The 24,722-nt window shown below is 47.4% G+C and overlaps 2 protein-coding genes across 6 annotated transcripts in view; one reads left to right on the top strand and one right to left on the bottom strand.

Annotated features, from left to right (window-relative positions):
* Positions 1-4,056, bottom strand: part of Mapk14 (mitogen-activated protein kinase 14) — a 63,554-nt gene extending 59,498 nt beyond the window's left edge. For 4 of the 5 annotated variants that reach the window (XM_059281984.1, XM_059281985.1, XM_059281988.1 and 1 more), the window contains exon 1: positions 2,099-2,291. In XM_059281984.1, coding sequence (XP_059137967.1) covers positions 2,099-2,214 — 116 coding nt within the window. In that variant the 5' untranslated portion in view covers positions 2,215-2,291. Of the gene's footprint in view, positions 1-2,098; positions 2,292-3,963 lie in introns of those variants that run through there. The other variant, XM_059281986.1, reaches the window with a different exon arrangement.
* Positions 4,057-4,083: 27 nt separating this feature from the next.
* Slc26a8 (solute carrier family 26 member 8) overlaps positions 4,084-24,722 on the top strand; it is a 46,179-nt gene continuing 25,540 nt past the window's right edge. The window contains exons 1-4 of the mRNA XM_059243881.1: positions 4,084-4,231; positions 9,094-9,289; positions 19,040-19,179; positions 23,664-23,780. Coding sequence (XP_059099864.1) covers positions 9,108-9,289; positions 19,040-19,179; positions 23,664-23,780 — 439 coding nt within the window. The 5' untranslated portion in view covers positions 4,084-4,231; positions 9,094-9,107. The remainder of the gene's footprint in view (positions 4,232-9,093; positions 9,290-19,039; positions 19,180-23,663; positions 23,781-24,722) is intronic.

Genomic DNA, 24,722 nt, shown 5'->3' with positions numbered 1-24,722 from the left:
AGGGCTGTACCATGAGTTACATCACTGGACCAGCATCACCTACTTTTTAGAAGCTGTGTGGTAAGTCCTTTCAAACTGTGAGGTTGTGCTCAATTCTACTTCATAGAAAAGCACAGCACTAGAGGAAGTGGCGTTGGTGTTAACGGCTTCACTTGTGAGCTTGTGAACTGCAAACCTGGTTCTTCTGCCAGGCAGCAGTGCCCATAGAAACCTTGCAAGCTCACCCACCCAGATGCCTTACAGTGGAGCTATTCTGTTGCATCACTCCCTGAGCATTCAAATGGAAACAAAAGCCTGATACTGTAACCATCAGGAATGAAAAATGGAGGTATGTTAATGAGCTATTAAATATTAGAGAAACAATGACTATAACAAACCAATCACAAATACCCATGAGAGAGGTATATTACTGCCCTTTCCTTGAAAATGCAATCTGCCATACTGTAAACATGGGAGCAAGATGTCAAGGCTGGTACCATCTGCAACATAACTTAAGCAGCTTGCACCAGCAAATGTAACAAGATCTGTTGCAGGACACGATTGCACAATCTCAATTACCCAGAAGATTCTACCAAACAGGAAATTCATGGTGTGACTTTAAGTAACACAGGACTCATGCTTAAAGATTAACACATCCAGAAGCCTGGAATTTGTTCCGAAACAAAACAAACCATTTCAGAGACTCTTTCGAAAGCACGAATGCATATAAATTACTAAAACATAGAAAGAGCTAATCTGTTGAACCTGATGTTTACCTTCAGCTCCGGAGCTCTAAGATGATACTAAGTCCAAAATCTACTGTATGAATCCTTCAACGTTCCTAAAACACTTCTGGAGTGGAAATTTTATGGTATGGATTTAATTGGAAACTCACTCCTAGGGCCTTGCAGGGTGGGAAAAGCCTTTATTCTAGCGATGGCAGACGAGATCTCTGTGAGTTCCAGGCCAGGAGCGTGAGGTTCAGGCCAGCCAGAGATATATAGTCTCAAACGAACAACAACAACAACAACAACAACAAATCAAAAACCACGGTGTGAATGAAAGCTGAAAAACATCGTTTCCTCTACTAGATGTGTCCCAGGTTCTCACGAAAACCACCATGTACCTCGGTCCTTAAAAGCTGATACATCTCCCCTGCAAATCTTCGAAGGGACTTAAAAAAGAAAAGCATCCCCAGTAATCATTTCAATTAAAAACCATCTACACCTTCGAGCACTAGTCCTATCTTTTTGATCTTGAGGAAGCCCAATGGGTCAGAACCCCTCTGGCTCCGCATGGAGACTGTTTTGTCCATCAATACTGAAATGAGCAGTGGTATTTAACTAAGCGGCGAGCTTGTAGCGTCCTAGCAGGCGCGGCCACCCTCCCTCCCCGAAAAGGAAATACGCTTTCAACCGAATCGGAAACACACCACGCAAGCTGGCACCGCACTCCCCGAGATAAAGTCGGTATTTTAAGCTCTTCGGGGTGCTGCTAATTCATGTGCGAATTCCAAAAGAACGTTTCCTAAACCAGGATTTTTCGATGGAGGCTTGCAAAAAAGAGAGAGAGAGAGAGAGAGAGAGAGAGAGAGAGAGAGAGAGAGAGAGAGAGAGAGAGAGAGAGAGAGAAAGAAAAAAAAATTCCAGGAAAGGAGCGCTTTTTCTTGCAACTTTCGTTCAGGTGACCGCAGTCCTAGGGTCAGGCTCTGCCCTACTGCTCCTCGCAGAAGCTCCGCCCGGCTGGCTCGTCTGCACTCCAGGGCAGGGCTCCTGCGTCCAAAGTGGCCGCACCCGGGGACAGGGTCCTCAGGCTGCACGGCTGCAGAGGGACCCCGGGAGGAACACTCCTCTGCGCAGAGAAGAGTGCGGAGTGGAACACCATCGCACGGCGCCCACGGCTCACCCGCGCACGGTTCACCGCGTACCTGCGTGTGCAGGGTGAGGGGTGCAGGACACGCGCCGCTCCTACTGCCCCCTGCACCCCCACACACGCCCGGAGGAGAATTCCTGCCGCTGGGCGCATCGCTGAGCTGTGGGGACAGGCCTGGCCCTCAGGCATGCAGGGCCACCCTGCTTGCTCCACCGCGTCCCCCGACCCGAGGCCCGGCGACACTCACCACACCGAGCCATAGGCACCCGAGCCCACGGGGGACAGGTTCTGGTACCGCTCGGGCACCTCCCAGATGGTCTTGTTCAGCTCCTGCCGGTAGAACGTGGGCCTCTCCTGAGACATCTTCCAGCGGCGGCCGCGGGGCGAGGAGGTGGCCGAGCGGGGGCCCCTGCCTGCAGCCGCACGCTCTCCTCTGCGCCCGCCCGCCCGCGGCTTGGCCGGACCCTGCGCCCGCCGCCCGCGCAGGTGTGGAGGCTGCGACCCCCGGCGCGGGGCCCCTGTCAGCCGTGGCGGCTCCTCCGAGCCTCGGCAACGCGCGGGAGCCGGCGGTGCGGCTCGGGGCTGCTCCCGCCGCCGTCCCCCTGCAGCGGCTCCCCGGGCCGACGACGCTGCACGCCCGCCCGCTCGCGCTCCAGCGCCCGCTCGGGCTCCTGTGGCCGCCGATCCTCCTCCAGGCAACGACCGGGAACCTCTCGCAGAACTCTCGCGAGAACAGCTCCCGAAGGCGACGCTCCGGCGAGCCGAGATCTTACCCAATATGGAACCTGCCCGTGGGAGGGGGGCATGGGCGAGAGGAGCGCGCAGACAGCGGGGTGGGGAGGGGGGGGGGGACGGGGGCGAGGCAGCTCTCGCGAGAGGAGAGACCGGGTTGGGGCGCCCAGGCAGGAGCTCTCGGGGGCTGGTCTCTTCCAGGGCGCGAAGGAGGAGTCTCCGCCGCGCGGGCCGCGCGCGCCTCTTTGTGGTCGGCTGGGCGAATGCCCGGCGCCATGGCGGCCGGCCGCCGTGACAGCGTCGGTGCCAAGAGCCAGGAGGTCTTTGGACTCGGAGCCACCTGCTCAGTGGAGCCCGCGGTTTCCAAGAAACGCTTGCGAGAACAGACAGGCCCCGTCCAGAAAGCTGTTGCATTCCTAGCTGCTCAAGGACACGGGGCGTACTGGCGGGGACGCTGACGAAATCGGCCCCGGCAGGCAAATATTAGCTCTGCCCCCGAGCTTTGCCTCCAGACGCGCCTAGGAGCGCGTCAGTGTTCTCAAGCTGAAGGACCCCCCGACCCCACCCCCGGGAAGGTTCAGAAGGAAATTCCGGGGACCCGCAGGGGGTCTAATGGACAAGGTCCGAAGTAGTTCATCAAGAATGGGCACTGTCAGGCTGGGGACCTGCCTAGCGTTTGCAAAGTCCTGGGTTCAATTCCCCGTACTGGAAGGGAGAGGGAAATATGTACACACACACACACACACACACACACACAATGTCCTGCCTGCATTTTATGTATATATACATATATATGCATATATATTCCATTTCAGGAAGGTCTCTTCTTCCACATACATATGAATATAATATAGTGTGTATGTGTGTATGTATGTGTGTGTATATATATGTATGTATATATACACACACATACACACACGTTATACAGCCTGTAATCCCAGCACTTGGAAGGATCGGGAGTTCAAGACCAGCCTCTGCTATGTAGTGAGTAGTTAGACGCCAACCGGAGCTATATGAGACTGTATCTCAAACACCCCAAAACCCATTACTGGGGTTTGAGACTGACTCCTGCCCTTTAGAGCCATCCAAAAAATGTAGAAATTTAAAGGAAACTTTGGAGAATCGTAAGAATCTAAACGCAGAGAATTTTAAAGACTTAATGCCTCGGGGAGTATGGGGAACAGGGCGGCGAGTTCTGACAGCCTCGCTTTTAGACAAGTCCGTGGACCTTCGGCCCTGGCTCCTGTTTTCTGCAAGAGAAATCCTGCCCTACATTCCCACCTAGTGGAATCTTCTGTAAAAAACTAGTAAGGAATGTGAATGGGGAAAGTTCAGCCCCACACCTCCCTCCCTCCACCCCGCCACGACCAAGCGCATTACCCTGTTCGTTACACGGAGCAGGAGAAAGGGGACCTCTTAGTCTCTATGTCTTCTCTTTCTACAAGACCCAGAGGGTGCCCACGGCCCAGGTGTTGGAGGGCAGCCAGGTGACCCCCAGATGTCACCCGCACAGCCGGAACGCCGGCGGGTTCTGCAGCAACGGCTCGGGAACTGCCGGCCTCCGCGTCCGCAGCGCCGCCGCCAGCCAGGCTGGAGCCGAGTCTGACTGACCCCAGCGTCTGCGCTCCCGCCGGCCACCGGGAACCAGGTGAGCCTCGGTCGGGAGCCGACTGGAGCACTGGCTGCAGCCCGGGAGCCGAGAAGCCGCCGTGCGTCCCAGGGCGGGGCTGCTTGAGTCACCTGCAGGGCCAGGAGGGTCCCAGACGCTCTTTCAATTCTTTGCACGAGTGGGTGAATGAATGAATGAATGAAGAATGAATGAATGGCGGTGGTCCCTGCAACTTCTCTCTCGTATAGAAAGGCCGCGTGAAACAGCAGCGACAAAGAGACAAAGTTTTGCAGGCTGGAGCCTTTCAAAATTCTCTCCTCTGTGTTGTCAAAGGCTGAGAGAACTGGTCTGTGGGCTTCGCCACACTTCCGCCCCGTCTGTATCCTCCTCAGGCCTCGGCCCGGGGCTCCTTAGCCTCTCAAACCTCACTGCTTTTGTGCATTTTGTTCTCTCTGACTGAACCCAGCCCCTCCACCCCCTCTCCCCTTGCCTGCCTTCCAGTCAAACCCCTATTTATGGATTATGCATTGAAGCCTTCTCCGTTCAGTCCCGTGATGAGTGTCTCTCCAACACACCCCCTGGGTATCACTGTGTGGCACTAAAGGAAGGTGTCCCGGGTTGTGTTTATGTGACCCGTGGTCAGCGGCTGGATGGCTGTCACCTTCAATCATCGCCTGCCGCTGGTATTTGCTAATACTGTGCCATATCCCTGTACACTCTCCATCAAAACGGAGAGAGTCACAGGCGGTGGGTGGTTTGAATTGGGAATTACACGTGCTTATTTTTAAAAATTGGAAGTTAATTTTGCCTAATGATAATAGGAAGCATATGAAAGATGACTCTATCAGGTGAAAGATATTCTTGCACCTTAATTTTCAGGGTTTCATGTCTTGTTGGGTCAAAATTTATATATCAGGTTACATTTTTTTTTGCATTTAAATATTCCAATTTGAATCAGTCAGTGAGTGGGTGGATGGATGGACAGATGGATGGATAAGGCCAGTGGAAGTTGTGAAAGAGCTGGGTTAAAGTGCTTGTATTTTAATAGTGTTCCAAATTTAGCAGTGAGAGTCTGATTAAAGATAAGTAGAGGCTGGGGCTATGGCTCAGGGTGGAGCAGCCTAGCGTGTGAGGCCCTCAGGTACATTTCCAGCACAGGAAGGAAAAAAAGGAATTGAGACGTGAATGGTGGCATATACCTGTAATCCCAGCATTTGATAGATAAGGCAGGAGGATTGGGAGTTCAAGGCCAGCTAGGCTGCATGAGACCCTGTCTTAAAAACTGAAATTAAAAAAGCCAAGACCAGAAAGATAACTAGCTTAGATTATAGCACCCTTACATGCTCCTCTATATCAGAGTCACACTGCTGCCCTCCTCCTCTCTAAAACAAGGTCTCACTATGGCTGGCCTGGAACTCCAGAGATCTGCCTGCCCTCTGTCTCTCAAGTTCCAGTGCTGGGATTAAAGGTGTGCGCCACTAAACTCGGCTCACCCAGCTCCGTAAAACACACTTTTGTGCTGCCCCAGAACTTGTGATTCAGGAGGTCTTGCTCAGTGTGGCCTACATGTCAGTAGGAAGTTCTGCACATCCCAGCATGGCGGAAAGGGTCCTGCTTGTGTGTGAGATGCTGCTGGGGTTTTTATGAAAGCGGAAAAAAATGGAGGCATCGGGGAGATGGTTCCATCAGTAAATTACCTGCTGAGAAAGTGTGAGGACCTGAGTTCAGACACCAGAGCTGGCATGGGGAAGGAGCAGGGAGCTTATGACCGCCCTGTCTGGCTGAATCAGTGAACTCTTGTTCAGTAAGAGACCCTGTCTCAAAAATATGATGGAGGGGGCTGGAGACTAGGCTCAGTGGTTTAGAGGCTCTTGCAGAGGACCTGGGTTCAATTCCCAGAATCCATATGTTGGCTCACAACTATCTGTAACTCCAGTTCCAGGGGATCTGACACTCTCTTCTGGCCTTTGAGGACACCAGGCACACACAATGCACATTTATACACGTAAAAGTAAAATAAAAATAGAATAAATAAATCTTTACCAAAAAAAAGTTGGAGAGCATAGACCCCTGGTCTCCACTCTACACATTCTTACATACACTACACATGTGCATACATACACACAAACACCACACACACATACACTACACACATGCATGTATACATACAAACACCACACACACAAACACTATACACATGCATACATACGCACAAACACCACACACACATACACCACACATATGCATGCACACAAACACACATACACAAAGTCATGGAGTTGGAGCAATTCCTGAGGCTTCTAAAGAAACTGGTAATAAGGAAGTCGTGTGTTTCCCCTTGATGCTTCAGGCATACATACGACATCACAGGCCGCGGTCTACCTTGTCTCTCCACCGTGGCTCCAGGGTTTTGTTTGGTTGGTCGGTTGGTTTTGTTCTTTCCAACCTTTTCTAAAGGACTTACTAACCTCTCCCTAGACCAGCACGACACTGAGGGTCTCTGACTGATGCTTTTGCCTTGACCTCTCCATCTCCAGCCCTGTTCAAAACAGCTTCTCCTACTGACAGAAAGCTTTATATCTGCACCATCCAGGCAGGAAGCCACTAGCTGTGTGTGAGCAGTGTGTGAGCCACTGTCAAGCTAATGGACTGGGAACTGCATTTAAAATTTTCACTTTACGAAAGTTCCATTTAAGTCGTAAATTTAGTAGCCAGTGGCTCAGCATGCTGGACCACACAGCTCAAGACAGCATCTCTGACTCAATCTGTCTTCTCAAGTAGATCCCATACGTACATGATTCCTGCTCAGACTCCAGATGACTAAGACATCCAGGACAAGTCACACATCCAGGACCCTCTGGAAATGACTTTTATTTGGCGTGTGGTTTTGTTTGTTTATTTTGAAACAGAGTCTCATATAGCCCAAGCTGACCTTAAGCTTGCTATGTAACAGAGGCTAGTCTTGAGCCTCTGATCCCCCTGCCTCTGTGTGCCAAGTGCCGAGACTACAGGCATGTGCCAGCACACCCAGCTCTCTCTAGGAACTGTTGGGTTGTTTATTTTGTGTGTACTCATAGGTGCAGGCCACACTGCCCGGGTGCCAGTCAGAGAACAATGTGGGAGTTGGTTCTCTCCTTTACCACATGGGTCCCAGGGATCAAACTCAGGTTATCAGGCTTGGCGGCAGGTGCCCTTACCTGCAGAGTCATCTCACTGGCCCTCCTCGGGACACTTCTAAACACTCCCCCCTCAGTTAGAGCTGACGTGACTTTTGAATTATTTCCTTTACGTCAGTCATCTCTAATTGTGTCCAATCCTGTCCCTAAATACCGCTGTTCCTTGAGCTGGGTCTCAACTCACCTTCTCAGGGAGTCCTTTTCCATTCCCCAGGCTGGGATCATCAGTGTTGTTCAGGATTACGTGGTTGTAAGACATGATACCTGTTTTAGGGACAGGGCCTGAACTGCGGCTGTGGCTGAATCATGGTGGTGTGCTGAGGAACTTCCTACACCTGTCAGAAAAGGCAAGTCTGACGGTTGTGAGGAGAATACCAGTGTCTTCCCAGTGCAGAGTTCCATAGTGAGACCTGTTAGAGAACAAACACCTCCCCCCACACACACACCCATGCACATGTGCGTGCACGCGCACACACACACACACACACACACACACACTCACACACACACTGAACTTCTCAACTGGGGTTTTGTGTTTGTTTGCTCTGACAGGGTCTTGGTATGTGGCCCAGGCTGATCTCAGCCTCCTGATCCTTCTGCCCCTGTGTCTACAGTGTTGGGATTACAGGACAGGACAGGCCACCACACCTGACAACTTGTCCATTTTAAAAATGAGAACAACACGTCCTTCTAATTGAATTGGTGATAGAATGATTTTGAGTGTAAAACTGTACAACATGGAGGAAGCGTCTTATAAAACTGATGTGCAAATGTAACATCCTTATGTGGGAATTCCGCTCCCTTCAAAGTATGCTGAAAGGCGGCACAGCTGCACATGCTTGTGGTCCCAGTGCTCAGGGCGCTGAATCAGGGAGCTCGCTGGAGACTCGTCATTCAAAACCAGACTGAGCAACATAGAAAGTTTCTCTATTAAGAAGGAAAACAAACAGACAGACAGACACAGGGATAGCAGGCCAGGTATGCAATCCCATCACCTGGGACACGGAAGCCGGAGGATCATGAGTTCAAGGTTATCTTTGGCTACATTGTGAGTTCAAGGCCATCCTGAACTACAAGAGACCGTCTCTCTGAGGACAGTAAGGGTGGTCGAGAGACGGCTCAGCCAATACAAGTGTGTGCTGCTTTTGCAAAGACCTGAGCTTGGTTCCCAGTGACCATATTGAAAACCTCACAACCACCAACTCCTGCTCCCATTTCGGGGCTTGGAGAGCACACATACTCACACGTGTGAACACACACACACAAAGACACACACGCGCACACACAAAAATAATAAAACTGTCTTAAAAAAAAAACAAGAAAAGTGCTAATGATTTAAATTTCTAAAAAATTGCTTATCTTTTGAGACAGGATCTCTCTATGTAGTCCTGGCTGGCCTGAAACTTGCTACGTAGACCAGGCTGGGCTTGAACTCATAGAAATCCTTCTGTCTCTGCCTACCAGGTACTAAGATTAATAAGCATATGCTACCACACACAGCCCTAAGTATTTTTATTACACTTATTTATCTGGTGGTGGGAGTGGCGTACATTGCCACAGATTGCGTGTGAAGGCAGAGGACAACTTGCAGGAATCTGTTGCTCTCCTATCATGTGGGTTCCAGGATTGAACACAGGTCATCAGGCTCACCCGCAAACACCTTTCGCCACTGAGCTGTCTCATCTCATCAGCCCTGATACCTGTTTGTATCTGACGTCTTTCCAGCTCGTCCAGGAAGAATGCAAGCAGAGAGGAGCATCCAGATTTTGGGCAACAGATACAGGCAAACCCCCTTTTCGTACGATGTCAAGCGAAACGTGTACAATGAGGAGAATTTCCAGCAGGAGCACAAGAGGAAGGCTCCCTCTTCCGGGAACGTGGACGTCAACATCACCACCTTCAAGCACCATGTCCAATGCCGGTGTGTGTGTGCTCAGCCTCTCAATGGCCACCAAGCCAGGCAGGAGCGAAAGCTAACCTGACTCCTTTGCAGCCCCACTTCTATCCCTCTGTCTTCCTTCTCTGGATTCCTGTTGTCTGAACCATGCTCTTTATTGTGTGGTTTTGTTGTTGTTGTTGGCTGTGTGTGTGTGTGTCTGTCTGTCTGTCTGTCTCTCTGTGTCTCTGTGTCTGTCTGTGTGCATGTGTCTCTGTGTGTGTCTGTACGTCTGTGTCTGTGTGTCTGTGTATCTCTTGCAGGGTCCTCTGATTATAAACTTCTTTGGCGTTGTCTTTTAGCCTGTTTTCTGGTATTCCACTATAAAGATGCAAGGCTGAGTAGCTTCTAAATAAAAGGTTTCTTTGGTTCAGAATTCTGATAGCCAGGGGGTCCAAACAGCATGGGTGCTGGTGTCCTGGTGAGGACGTCCTGCCATGGAAAGGGAAGCTGCCGGTTGGCCACGGCATGGGCCAGCCTCACTTTATAAAACCTGCTCTGCCGTCAGCACTCATCGTGTGTGTGTGTGTGTGTGTGTGTGTGTGTGTGTGTGTGTGTGTGTGTGTGTGTCTATATGTGTGTTTGTGTATGTGTGTGTATGTATGTGTATGTGTGTGTGTGTGTATGTGTGTGTGTGTGTGTTTTGACCTTTTTGTTGTTGTTTGTTGTTTGTTTTTGTTTTCCAGATAGAGTTTCTCTCTGTAGCCCTGACTGTCCTGGAACTCGCTGTATAGACCAGTCTGGCCTCCAACTCAACAGAGATCTCCTGCCTCTGTCTCCTGAGTGCTGGGATTAAAGGTGTGCGCCACCACCACTGCCGCCACCACCACCACCACCACCACCTAGCCTTGTTTTGACCATTTTTAAGTGTGGGGTTTTGTGGCATAATTGTTATTATGCAATTACTACCACAGTTGATTTGCAAAATGTTTTCATCACCTCAAACAGAAACTCTGTACTCATTAAGCAATGACCCCCTGCCTCTCACCCCACCCCTACTTCTGTCCCTGTGAGTCTGCCTCTTGGAGATTGAGCTATGAACCTGCCCCTTGTGTTTCAAGCAGAACCACCCAGCATTTGTCTTTCTGCATCTGGCTTGTTTCATTTAATATCATACTTTCAGCGTTCATCCACATTATAACAAATGCCAGCACACTTCCTTTTTTCTATGGCAGAGTAACAATCCATTGTGTTTTATATACACTTTGTCTATTTATCCATTTGTTAATGGACACTTGGGTTCTTTCCATCTTTTGTCCTCTGAGAAGAATGTTGCCATGGATCTGTTTCAATCCTTGTTTATAATTCTCTCAGGACCCTGCCTAGGGGTAGAATTCCCAGGTCATATGGCAGCTGTGTGTGCAGCTGTGTGTGCATGTCCATGTGGATGTGCACACGTGTGTGTGCACAAACATACAGAGACCAGAGATTGATGTCAAGGGTCTCCCTCTGTCACTTCCCACCTTAAATTTTGAGGTAGGGTCTCTCACTGAACTGGGAGCTCTTGGATTAAGCTAGACTGCCTGAGCAGTGAGCTGCAGGAACCCCTGGGTCTCCACCAGCCCAGCTGCTGATTTCAGGCTGCACTGGCCAACCGGTTCGTTCTTCTTCCCCGTGCTGAGGATCTGAATGCCGCCCTCATGTATATGCAGCAGGGCCTCTGCCCGCGAGCTGGCTCCTCACCCTGCGGATTTCTTTTTGCTTTGTTTCTTTGAGATAGGGTCTCACTATTAGTCCTGGCTAGCCCCAAACTCACTATCCTCCTGCCTCAGCCTCCTGAATACTAGGATTCAGGCATGCTTTACATCACTTATTGACTTTTGAGGAGCTGGTATATTAGTTTCTACAATGCTGACACCATTTTACATTCCCAATAGAGATGTACAAGGAATCTAGTTTCCTGCACTCTCTAAAATTTCCTTTCTGTCTTTTGAATTATTATTATTATTATTATTATTATTATTATTATTATTATTATCTTAGCAGGTATGAAGTGGTGTCTCTTTGTGTTGTTTTTCATTTTGTTCCATGTTTTTCTCATGAAGATATGAGCAACATTTTCTTGTGTTTATTGGCCACTCTTGTATCTTTGGAGAAAAAAAATGTCTTCATTTCTTTTACCCTTTCCAACATCAGGTCATTTTTCTTTTTTATCGTTGAGTTTGGGAACGTTTTGTTTTGTTTTGTTTTTGAGACAGGTTCTGTTTGGTGGCTTTGGCTATCTTAGAACTAACTCTGTAGACCAGGCTGGCCTTGAACTCACAGAGATCTACCTGCCTCTACCTCCTGAGTGTTGGGATTAAAGTCATATGCCACCACCACCTGGCTGAGTTGGGGGATTTCTTTAACTATTCTGGATATTCAGTTCTTATCTGATGATTTGTAAATTTTTTAACTCTATAAGTTGTCATTTCCCTCCATTAGAGTCTTTTAAAAACATTTATTTTAGGGAGGCATAGGCAGGCAGATCTCTGTGAGTTCTAGGCCAGCCTGGTCTGTAGGGTGAGTTCCAGGACAGCCAAGGCTACACAGAGAAACTCTGTCTCGTAAAACAAACAAGCAAAAATTTTATTTTTATTATTTTTAATTGTGTGTAGGTGTGTGTGTCTGTATGTGGTGTGTACATGTGAATGCAGGTGCCCATGGAGGTTGGAAGTATCAGATCCCCAGAGCTACAATTACGGACAGCTGTGAGCCACCATGAGGGTGCTGGGAACCAAACCCTGGACCTCAGGAAGAACAGCCAGTGCTCTCAGGCACTGAGCCACCTCTCCAGCTCTGCAGATTTTACTGTGATAAAAATTCAATCGATGTTTTAGCCTAAGAATTTTATACTTTAGCTCTTTTTTTTCTTTCTTTCTTTCTTTTTGCTGGAGATTAAACCTGGGGCCTCCCACTCATGAGTCAAGTGCTCCACCACTGAGCTCCATCCAACTCTCTTATTACTTTTTATTTTTGAAACAGGGTCTTGTAAAGTTGCCCAGGCTGGTCTTGAACTCACCCTGTAGCCTAGGCTGGCTTTGAACTTATGATCCTCTTACCTCTGAATCCCAAGTAGCTGAGATTAACAGACCTGAGTCATTAGGCCTGTCAGTGTTCACTCTTAAATTTAAGTCTGATCTGTTTTTAGTCTTTAGTACCTTGTGTGAAGTCGGGCTCCAACTTTATTCTTTAATATATAGACATGCCACTTTAGCAGCGTGGTCTGTTGAAGAGAATGTTACTTTCCCATTAAAGGTCTCGGCAAGAATAGTTTTATTTTACTTTATGTGGTTTTTCAAGACAGGATTTCTCTGTATAACAGCCCTGGCTATTTTGGAACTTGCTTTGTAGACCAGGCTGGCCTTAAACTCACCGATATCCTCTTGCCTCTGCCTCCCAAGTGCTAGAATTAAAAACATGTGACATTTTTTTCCCTGCTTTTGTTGGTTTATTTGTTTTTCGTTTTTTGTTTGTTTGTTTGTTTTTTGTTTTTAGAGACAGGGTTTCTCTGTATGTAGCCCTGGCTGTCCTGGAACTCCCTTTATAGACCAGGCTGGCCTCAAACTCAAAGAGATTTTCCTGCCTCGACTCCTGAGTGCTGGGACTAAAGGTGTGTGCCACCACAGCTGGCTTTATTTTTAATTATGTATATATGTACCTGGACCAGTGTGTGAGACTTCAGATGCCTGCAGATGCCAGAGGCGTCAAATCCCTGGAGCCAGAGTTAACTGTGGTTGTGAGCCACTGATGTGGATGCTGGGAGCTGGACCCAGGTTCTGTGCAAGGGCAGCACGAGCTCTTAACTGCTTAAGTCATCTCTCTTCCCAGTAATTTAACAATACATAAGAGAGAGAATTATAAGGAGATTATAATTATAAGGAGTTATAAGGAAAAACCATTGTATTAAATCTAGTGGGCCAGGTGGTGGTGGGACATGCCTTTAGTCCCAGCCTTTAGTACACACACGCACACACACACACACATATATGGGCCTAGTAACTACCATAGTAAAAACCATAATTTCAAGGAAGTAAGGAATATAAATATTTCAAGATCTCTATTGCAATAGTAATGTTCTGGTTACAACATTCAGTTGTAACTTCTACTTTAGTTTATAATCAGTATTCCTAATTGAAGGAGCCAGTCGTGGTGGCACATGCTTATAGCCCTAGGAAGGCTGAGGCAGAAGGATTGTCATGAGTCTGAGGTCAGCCTAAATTACATACAATGCCAGATAGCTACAGAGCAAGTTGTCTCAGAAAAACTGCAATTGAAGGAGATAGGACATTTTGGCCAGAAGTTAGTGGAAATAATGACTCTTTTGCTCCCCAGTTCACACTCACCTCAAATTCTGCTTAAGACCCCCAGGGTCCATCAGCGTGAGGTTAAGAACCCTGTGTGATCTGCATCATGATGGTGACTCTCACTACTCCAGCTGTCCTCCCCCACATCCGGCCTTATCTGCCCTCGTCCCCTGCCTGCCTGTCTGTCACAATCTGCAGTGGCAGATAGCGAAGTCCTCTACACCTCTGCTTCCGATGTTCCACTCCCTTTATTCACATCCTGCCTTGTGCAAGTTGTAGTTGGATGTCCTCTCTCTGGTGTCACCATCCTGACTTCCTCTGCCTCAGGCAACAGAAGGGACTATGTGTCAAAGGAGACATTTCCTACCAGAGCAGGTGCAAGGCCCTGGGCAGGTGCAGGCCCTGCGTTCAACCCCCCAGAATCACATGCAAGCAGACTGAGAGACAAAATGATTGTCTTTTCACAAATTTACTCTTGAAAACAATTACTACTGAGGCTGTTTTAACCTATCTGGCCTCTTCCTGCTCCAAAGTTCTAGCTAGATACTTAAATAAGACTAACTCTGCTTCCAGTGGGCATTTTTTTTTTTTTTAATTTAAAGTCTGAGTGTGGTAGTACATGCCTTTAAGCCTAGCACTTAGCAGGCAAAGAAGCCAACCTGTTCTACATAGAGTTCTAGGCCAACCAGGGCTACATCATGAGACCCTGTCTGCAAAAAATTGCATACCTGTGTGTGTGTGTCTGTTTTATTTATGTATATGTATCTGTATGCACGTATGCCATGTATGTGCAGGTGCCCATGAGGGCCAGAAGAGGATGTCAGATCCCCTGGAGCTGTGAGCCGCCTGACAAGGGTGCTGGGAACTGAGCTCTGGTTTTCCACAAGAGTATTCCATGCTCTCAACTGCTGAGCCATCTTTCCAGCCTCTCCCATGGGTTTTTATAGATGTTCTGACTCAGCCTCTATTTTTAAAATCTTTTATTGCTTACGTTTTTCTTTCTCTTCTCTTCATATTCCCACTTCTGAAACATAGTTCCAGCCTTTTCTGGATTTTAACCAGAAATCTAGGCAAACAGGGCAGTGGAAGTGTGGTTCTGATCTCAGGAGACTTCCTCTGGAAGCGGCTCCCTGCTCCTGCCCAGCTGTGTGGCTGTAGGTAACTTATCGAGTCCTCCTCTGCCCTCTCTCCTCCTCTGTAAGACATTTAAAGGATTTTTTAAATGTCTATGAAATAGTAAACACTAGATAAGTCGTTTTGGTTTTCTGGTCTTGAGGAACATTTTTAGTAAATAAACTAATCTATTAACTCCATCTCTTCCTTTCTGCAGAAAAACATCTTATCTCTTTCCTCATTTTCTTCCTCTTGATTAACAACAACCTATGCCCCCTTTCATGTCAGAATGCCCCCTGTGCTTTCTTTCTTTCTTTTCTTTTGGTTTTTCAAGACAGGGTTTCTCTGTGTAGTTTTGGTGCCTGTCCTGGATCTCGCTCTGTAGACCAGGCTGGCCTTGAACTCACAGAGATCCATCTGGCTCTACCTCCTGCTAGGATTAAAGGCGTTCACCACCACCGCCTGGCCCCCTGTGCTTTCTTACCAATTATTATATTCCTCACTCTTTTGTTTGAGACAGGGTCTCACATAGCTCAGGCTGTCTTCATCTTTACTGTGTAGCTAAGGATAACCTAGAGCTACTGATCGTCTGATTCTCTACCTCCCAAGAGCTATGGATACAGATGTATGCCACTAGGCCACATACATTCCTCAGTGTGTGTGTGTGTGTACACATACGCATGTGTGGAAGTCAGATAACAACTCTGGGTTGGTCCTTACCTTCCCCCCTCATTAGAGACATGGTAATTTCCACCGCGTATGCCAGGCTTGCTGGCTGCTCAGCTTCTGAGGATCCTGTCTCCACTGTCCATCTCCCTGGAGGATCATTGAGATGACAAGCTCTTACACTATGTGTCTGGATTTACACTGGTCCTGGAATTCAGACTCAGGTCTTCATACTGTGCCCTGTCCCTAGCCCACATTTCTCACTTAAGATGCCTTCATTAAATCCGACTTCCTCTCTACAATGCCTTCCATTTCCCCATCAGCTCCAGTTCTCCATTGCTCTGTCTCCCTTCCTGGCCCTGTGCAGTCAGACCTTCTTCACTCCATGTCCACTTCAGTTTTCCCTGATGCCTCTGCACAGTTAGTGGTCTCCAGCCAGATGCACATGTCCAGGAGGGGACCCTGCACCAGGTGACGGGATAGCTTGTCCCAGTCCCATGCTCTAGGTTAAGGGCGGGCACATCAAGATCATTTTCTCTGATTGTGATTGTACACCCTACCTCAAACCCACATGAAAATAGAAACTCAACATTTCTCCCAAGCCAGTGGCCTTGCTCCTTGAGCAGAATGGTGCGTCTGTCAGCGGGGGGCTCAGAGTTTGGAGAGAGGCTAGAACACTGAGCTAGGTATCAGGAGACATGGCTTCCTGCCCAGCCCTTCTCACATTTGTGGCTCTGACTTTGGGAACGCCATTCCCACTTATTTGGCCTTATGTACCTTAGAGATGCTTATGGTCGTGCAAGACAAAATACATGGGATCAGGGCTGGACAGATGGCTCAGCAGTTAAGAGCACTTGTTGCTCTTGCAGAAGACCCAAGTTCAATTCCCAGCACCCACATGATGGTTTAACTCCAGTTCCAGGGGATCCAACGCCCTCTTCTGACCTCCTTGGGCACTGCATGCACATGACGCACATACATACATACAGGCAAAACACTCAAACACACAAAACCAAGACATCTAAAAATGTTTAAATACATGAAATCACCTCTTTTCTGAGCACACCCTTTAGTGGTACATGTATTAAAGTTGTATTTGTTGTTATAGTCAAATCTGTTATCTAGCCCAGCATGTACATGAAGAAAACCATCCAGTCTGCTGCCAGTCCATGCCAAGGTGTAAATGGCAGAAGGCAATTGAAAGTTAAACTGGTTTTACTCATCAGTAGATTGTGACCTTCCTCTACAGCAGTGTTTCTCAACATGTGGGTCGTGACCCCTTTGGGGTCAAACAACCCCTTCACAGGGGTCACCTAAGACCATCAGAAAACACAGATATTTACAATAAGTTCATAACAGTAGCAAAATTACAGTTATGAAGTAGCAATGAAAATAATTTTATGGTTGGATCACCACAACATAAGGGACTGTGTTAAAGGGTCACAGCATTAGGAAGGTTGAGAACCACTGGACTAGATGATCTAAAGCTACTCTATGGCTACTCGGTCTCAGCAACACTGGCATTTGTTTTTGTTTTGAGATAGGGTGTCATTATGCTGTCCAGGCTGGTTCATGGACTCAAGTGATCCTCCTGCCTCAGCATCCCCAGCAGCTGGGCTGCAGGTGTGTGCCACTGTACTCAGCTTTTCACACTAACATTTGGGAGCATGAATTTGTTTCTATTCTGGTGGTGGTGGTGGTGGTGCTTTATTTGTTTGTTTGTTTGTGTTTTGAGACAGGCTCCTTACTACGTGGCCCTGGCAGCCTAGAACTCCCTTTGTAGACCAGTCTGGCTTTGAACTCACAGAGATCCACTTACCTCTGTCTGCTGAGTGTTAGGATTAAAGTGTTCCATCATACCTGGCAATGCTTGCTTGCTTGCTTTCCTTTCTTCCTTCCTTCCTTCCTTTCTTCCTTCCTTCCTTTCTTTCTTTCTTTTTAAGATAGGTTATGTCATCCAGGTTAGTGTCAAAGTCACCGTGTATCAAGATGATCTTGAACTTATCCTCCTGCCTCCACCTCTCACATAGTGAGATTATAGACGTGCAACACATAGGCCGCATCTGGTCTGTGTGCTCCTGGAGACTCAGACCAGGGCTTGATGCGTGCTAGGCAAGCACTGTGCCAACTGAGTCACATCCCCAGTCCCCCACTGTCCTGTCAACTGTAGACTATTTAGCTGTATTCCTGGCTTCTACCACTGGGTGCCAGTCATGAGGACCAAAAGTGCCTCCAGACACAGCCCAGGTGCCTCCTGGGGAACAGGACTGCTCCTGGTGGAGAGCCACAGATAATACAGCCTTTAAAATGGGCAGTCTTTTCTCTAGAGGGCTAACTCCTCAAGTGCAGAACTCCATTTCTGTAACTGTCTAGATATCCCAAGGCAAACCCAGACAGTTAATGTTTGCTAGATTTTCCTGTGTGAAAATGATCTAAAGGTGCTAACTGCAGCAGGATGGCTTTGTGGGTAAAGGCACCTGCTACCAAGTGCTTGCCATGCGTGAACTCCCTGAGTTCAGTCCCAGTGACTCACATTGTAGGAGAGAACTGACTCCTGAAAGTTGTCCTCTGACCTCCATATATGCCCCACATACATACATAATATATACATGTAAGTAAATAAATATAAAAACTAAGGTAGTAACTGTCCCTACCACCCATTGATCTCATAACAACAAAAAACTATTTTGTTTTGTCTTTTTAATGTGTATGGGTGTTTTGCCTGCACGTATGTGTGTGCACCATGTGTGTGCAGTGCCAGCAGAGGCAGAAGAGGGATTGGATTCCCTGAAACTAGAGTTACAAATCATTGTGGGCAATGATGTGGGTGCTGGGAACTTAACCCAGGTCCCCTGGAAGAGCAACAAGTGTCCTTAAGCACTGAGCCAATTCTCCAGCCCCCAAAACACTGCTCTTATGAAGAATACTAGTTCATTCTCAACTAGAAGTCTTTAATCCCAGCACTCAGGAAGCAGAGGCAGGCGGATCTCTGTGAGTTCAAGGCCAGCCTGGTCTACAGGGTGAGTTCCAGGAGAGTCAATGCTACACAGAAAAACCTTGTCTCAAAAAACAAAAATCAAAACAAAAAAATGAACAAAAACAAAAACAAAAAAAGTATGAAGTTTGACTCTCTCCAAACAGCAACTAAAAACACAAGAGCTGGCTGGGCAGTGGTGCACACCTTTAATCCCAGCACTCAGGAAGAAGAGGCAGGAGGATCTTTGTGAGTTCAAGGCCAGCCTGGTCTACAGAGTGAGTTCTAGGACAGCCAGGACTGTTACACAGAGAAACCCTGTCTCGAAAAACAAAACCAACAACAAAACAAAAACACAAAACCACAGAACTGACTGTTCACTGGACATGTGGGTCTCAGTTCTTGCCAGATCGCCTTGCTGGTTCTGGTGGTTTTGTCCTCTGGGGATATTTCTCAATATCTTTGTTCTCTGAGGCCGGGGAGGAGAGACTGCTGACATCTAGTGGGTAGAAGCCAGGGATGCTAAGCATCCTGAATTACACAGGACAGTCAGTGTCACAGTAAGGAATATTTTGATCCAGTATATTAAAAAGTCTGCCGTGCTGATGAGAAAGTGCATTAGAAGGGAAGGAGGGTTTACTTCCGCCAGGGGATTCTCCCTGGAGAACCTAACTGAGTCTCTGTTCTCTCTCCCAGCTGCTCATGGCACAAGTTCCTACGATGCATGCTTACGGTCTTTCCCTTCCTCGAGTGGATGTGTTTGTATCGATTCAAGGACTGGCTTCTTGGAGACTTACTTGCTGGTTTAAGTGTTGGTCTTGTTCAAGTTCCCCAAGGTAAGGGCACTCCGAAGCCTTCTTACCAAAGCCAACCTACTGGACCTGAAGCACTTTCAGGAGCAGATGGTTGAGCTGGATGGGCAGAGGGAAAGAGGACCGGCATTCCCGCTGTCGCCATTTCTTCCTTTACCCCTCTGGCCGCTCCTAGAAGATCGGCTTGAATCGAGGCCCATGAACACTTGCCCCACAATTTGCAATCCCCACTCCTGGTCATTTTTTGCCCCAGTGATGGTTTCACACTCGCGATAACAGTAGATCTCAGGAGGTGTCGGTTTTCCTAAGGAGAAGATGAGTGCTGGGGAACAGGGCACCTGTGTCTCTCCAGCAGGTGACATACCACAGCTGTTATCCAATCACCAGTTCAGATGCAAGACCACAAGGTCACATGGGAGTGGGAGCTCCCTGCGTGGTAGAAAGTTCCTTTCCATCCAAGAACAGTGGGGTACTTCTGCAACCCCAGCATAGAAAGGTGGGGGCGGGAAGATCAGGCATTCAAGGCCAGTCTCGTCTACTTGAGAATTTACCTGAAAAACAAACAAAATCTTGATTCCAAATAGGAACCAATAACTCTTTTGTCTGTTTATTTTTGAGACAATTTCATAATATAGGCCGGCCTCTATCTCACAGAGATCTACCTGCTTCTGCCTCCCAAGTGCTGGGATTAAAGGTCTGTGCTACCAGGTACAACTATTTTTTTTTCCTTCTTAACATTTATTTATTGTGTGTGTGTAGAGGTCAGAGGATGGCTGAAGGGAGTCTGTTCTTACCCTCCACCATGACATGGGTCCTGGAAATCAAATTCAGGTCTTCAGGCTTGACTTTATGCCCTGAGCCATCTCACTCCACCCACTCCCTTTTTTAACACAGAGAGAGAGAGAGAGAGAGAGAGAGAGAGAGAGAGAGAGAGAGGGAGAGAGAAAGAGAGAGAGACAGAGAGAGAGAGAGAGAATGTTAAATTATTTATTAAGGGTTCCATAACTGTTTTGTGCTAGCTATATCCTTAAAGAAGTTTCAGTTCTCTCTTTTAAGCTTTTTCATTGTGTGTAGTGACCATAGGTGGTACTGTGTTACACATTTGATGTAAGTATACACTGTCCGTGGAACGTGACCCCACAGCTCCTCCTCCTCCTCCTCCCTTTTTGCCCCTTCGTCCCCTTGTTCTCCTAGACAATTTTACTTGTACTTACATGTTCTATGTACACGCATGATTTTATGTGCCTGTATAAGATCCAGAAAGCACACAGTGGAGACATCTCATATCTGTGTCTCCGTTGATGACCTCCGTTTTCCTGTAGATGACACAACTTCACTCTCGACAGCTGAGAAGACTCCATTGTAGCTATGCTGCACATTCTTGGCCTATTTCTCTGTTGCTGGACGCTGGGCTTCTGGAGCCAGCAACCGTGTTAACAGTCCCTGAAGGGTTGTTTCTAGGACCCCCACAAGTAACAACCCACGTTTGGGGAGTCCCTGTGTTCAGAGAAACCCCAAACCAGCGCATCCCCCTGGCTCTCTGCAGATGGAGTGTGCTCACAGGGCTCATTTTCTACCATGCCAGTACTTCCTGGTAGCACTGATGTTCTACTGTTATCCCGTCTCCAGGGAAACACGCTAGAGTCAGCCAGAGACCTAGTGTGTCCACTGCGAAGAGGCTGGGTTTCATACCTCCTTGGTTCAGACTAGTCCATGGTTCCCACGTGGTCATGCCGGAGGGTGAACGTAGGGCCCTGTGCACACTAGGGAAGTGCGCAGTGGCTGTGCTCCCCTAGGCCCCCAGTCTCTACTGAACATCTCCCTGGCAAACAGTTTGCCAGTATCTAGTAAATATGCCCCAGAGTTCTCATGAAAAGTATGTAAAATCTTGAAGAATTTGTGTGTTTGTGAACCAGGAGATATATACAGGAATGTCCATCTGTATATATCTTAGTCCCATCTGGGCCCAGAGGCGGGATATCATGAAGTCCTGAAGACAACAAGAGCGAGGGAAGTGGCCACCCCAGACCCTGATGCCTTTTCAGTTTCAGTCAACTGTCCTTCATGCCCTCAGAAGAGATTTCCTATGTAGCATAAGCTAATTTAAGCATAGTTTCTACTTTTTGCAATCTATAGACTCTTGATTAAGAAAAAAATTGGGGCTGGGCAGTGGTGGCACACACCATCAATACCAGCACTCAGGAAGCAGAGGCAGGTGGATTTCTGTGAGTTTGAGGCCAGCCTGGTCTACAGAGCAAGATCCGGGACAGCCAGGGCTACACAGAGAAAACCTGTCTCGAAATCCACCCCCACCCCCAAAAAGGAAAAAAATTGATGATAGGCTTTTTCTTTTGGGCCACCAACCAGCTCCCAAATCATGACAAAAAGACATTCTTAGTTTTGAGTGCTCAGCCTTAGCTTAGCTCTTCTTTGACTTTACTTCTCTTCACCTATGTTTTGCCTTTCTTTCTGCATGTCCTACTTTTACTCCTTCTCATGGCTGGCTGGCAGCTGCCCAGCTTCTGGCCTGAGTGTGTCCCTCTCTTTCTCCCTCACTCTCTTCTCCCATCTTCTCTCTTGAGCCTAGATTTCTCCTACTTATTCACCAGCCCTGCCTATCCCTCTCCTGCCTTCCTATTGGCCACTTAGCTTTTTATTAGCTCAATCAGGTGCCTTAGGCAGGCAAGGTGAAACAAATGTAACACATCTTTACATAATTAAACAAATGCAACACAAATGTAACACATCTTGACATAATTAAACAATGTAACACAAATGTAACACATCTTTACATAATTAAACAAATGCAACACAAATGTAACACATCTTTACATAGTTAAACAATGCAACACAAATGTAACACATCTTGACATAATTAAACAAATGCAACACAAATGTAACACATCTTTACATAGTTAAACAATGCAACACAAATGTAACACATCTTGACATAATTAAACAAATGCAACACAAATGTAACACATCTTTACATTGTTAACAAAGGCAGCAGAAATAAATGTAACACACCTTCACATAGTTAAAGTAACATTCTGTAGCATAAACAAATGTAACACATCTTTGCCTTGTTAAAATAATGTTCCACAAAAGACAGGGGACTAGGACATAGCTCCCTCACTGGTAGAATGCTTGCTGCCTGAGGTTGCAAGCCTGATGATCCAAGTTGAAACCTCAGAACCCATTGAAACATGGAAGGAGAGAACCAACTCCATGAAGTTGTCCTCTGACCTACACACACACACACACACACACACACACACACACATACACACACACCATAATAACAATAAGCATTTTGGTGGTTTGTTGTTTTAGACAAGGTCTCTCTACATAGAGACTAGGAACTCACTATATAGACCAGGTTGGCCTTGAACTCACAGAGCTCCATCTGCCTGTGCCTCCCCAGTGCTGCACCACCACACCCAGCCATAAATAAGTATCTTTAAAGCCTTGTTTAGGAATACTAAGAAAAGACGTTGGGATGGTTAGCCTAGAGAAGACAGACTGCTTCTGGCAACCAGAAGGCAAGTGAGTTTTGTGTGACTTTGTGTTGTTCTCCAGCTCTGTCTTTGGCCCTGGGAGATTCCCAGGGCTGCCTTTTTTCTTTTTGATTACTTTCACTTATGTGTATATGTGCATGTCTGTGTGTGAGTATGTACATGTTAGTACAGGTGCCCTCAGTGGCCAGAGGCATGCAATCCCCTGGAATTGGAGTTATAGGAGGCTGGCTGCTGCCAAACCTTGGTGCTGGAAACCAAACTCAGGTCCCTGGAAGAGCAGCAGGCTCTCTGCACTGCTTGCCCATCTGTCCAGCCCCCCAGGCCTTCTGGAGCTGGGAGGGAATGAGCACTGGACCGAGATGCTGGAGCTCGAGAGTTCACGCAGCAATGTCTCCTTTCCACGTCGGTGTTACAACCGCTCAGTGAGTCCGTGACAGAGCTAAGATGCAGGGTTTGTAGCTCAGGGTTTGTAGCTCAGGGTTTGTAGCTCAGCCAGCATTCACGAGCCCCGGGTTCAGTCTCCAGCTCTCACAAACTGGCACGTGGCTTACACCTGTAATCCCAGCACTCGGGAGGTGGAGACAAGAGGAACAGAGGTTCACAGTCACTCTCAGATACATAGTGAGTTCAAAGCCAGCCTGGGCAATGTGAGACTCTGTCTCAAAAAAACAAAAACAAAAGCTAAAATAGAAAAGCATGTTGGAAACTAGGACACTATAAAGAGCTCTATACATATGGTCTCAGCATTCATAGCCATTTTTATTTAAGGTAACTTTTTTAAAAATTTTTTGAGACAGGGTTTCTTTGAATAACAGCTCTGACTGACCTAGGACTTGCTCTGTAGACCAAACTGGCCCTGAACTCACAGAGATCCTCCTGCCTCTGCCTCCTAAGTGCTGGGGTTAAAGGTGTGCACCAGTGACGCCAGTTTAAGGTAACTTTTAAAGCCAAACTACTGTCTTTGCTTAAGGAAGTTCTTTTGCTTTTCAGGCCTGACACTTAGTTTGCTGACGAGGCAGCTGATCCCTCCCCTCAACGTGACTTATGCTGCCTTCTGCTCTTCAGTCATTTATGTCATATTAGGATCATGTCATCAAATGTCCATCGGTGAGTTCAGTGCTGGAGCCACAGGAGCTAGATGATAGGTCAGTTATTGACTTGTTGCTTAGCAGCCAGTGCCAATCAGCTTTCAGTCCCCGTGAGGAAATGATTGGGAACGTTAGCTTCAACAGGGAAGGTTTCCATTGGCTCACGGTTGAGAGGTCTCAGTCTGTGTCACGTGGATCTATTGTTTCTGGGCCTATCTCGAAGCTTAGCATCGTGGTCTGAAGTGTGTGGTGGAGCAAAGCAGCTCCCCTGTGGCAGCCAGAGTACATGTGCACACAGAGAGGCACATATGCACACAGACACACAGACACACACATATGCAGACATAGACATGAACACATCGGCATATCCATGTTTGCATGCACACATGCACACACATGAGGGTATATACACACACACAGGTATGCCCACAAGATAAATATGCATATATAGACACATGCACATATACATATATACACATAGACACATGTGTACATACACACAGACACATTTACACACAAACACAGATACACACATTCATGCATGCATGCATATACATAAATACATACATATACATACATACACATGCATGCACGTGACTATACATGCACACACATGCACACACACATGGGGCAAGGGCAAGAGTTACTTACTCCTCAAGGGCATGTTCTTAAGGACCTACTTCATCCATTTCCAGTAGCGTGAACATCAAGACTTCAACATAGGAGCTTTCAGAGAGCATTTGAGATCAAAGCATAGCATCTAACCCCTGGCTCCTAAAACCCACATCTGTCCCCTAGTGCAAAGTGTGTTCAGTCTTTCTCACAGTCTCTCTCCATAGTTATAGTTATAGTTCATAGTTCATTGTTCTGAAGTCCAAGTCTGAAGTCTTCTTAGGGACTTAAAAGTCCTTAGCTCTGCGTGCGTACCTCTAAAAATCAAACTCTGGGGCTGGTGAGATGG

Source organism: Peromyscus eremicus, chromosome 16_21, assembly GCF_949786415.1.
Source record: "Peromyscus eremicus chromosome 16_21, PerEre_H2_v1, whole genome shotgun sequence".
NCBI classification, from domain to species: domain Eukaryota; kingdom Metazoa; phylum Chordata; class Mammalia; order Rodentia; family Cricetidae; genus Peromyscus; species Peromyscus eremicus.
This window is presented reverse-complemented; position numbering and strand designations above follow the sequence as displayed.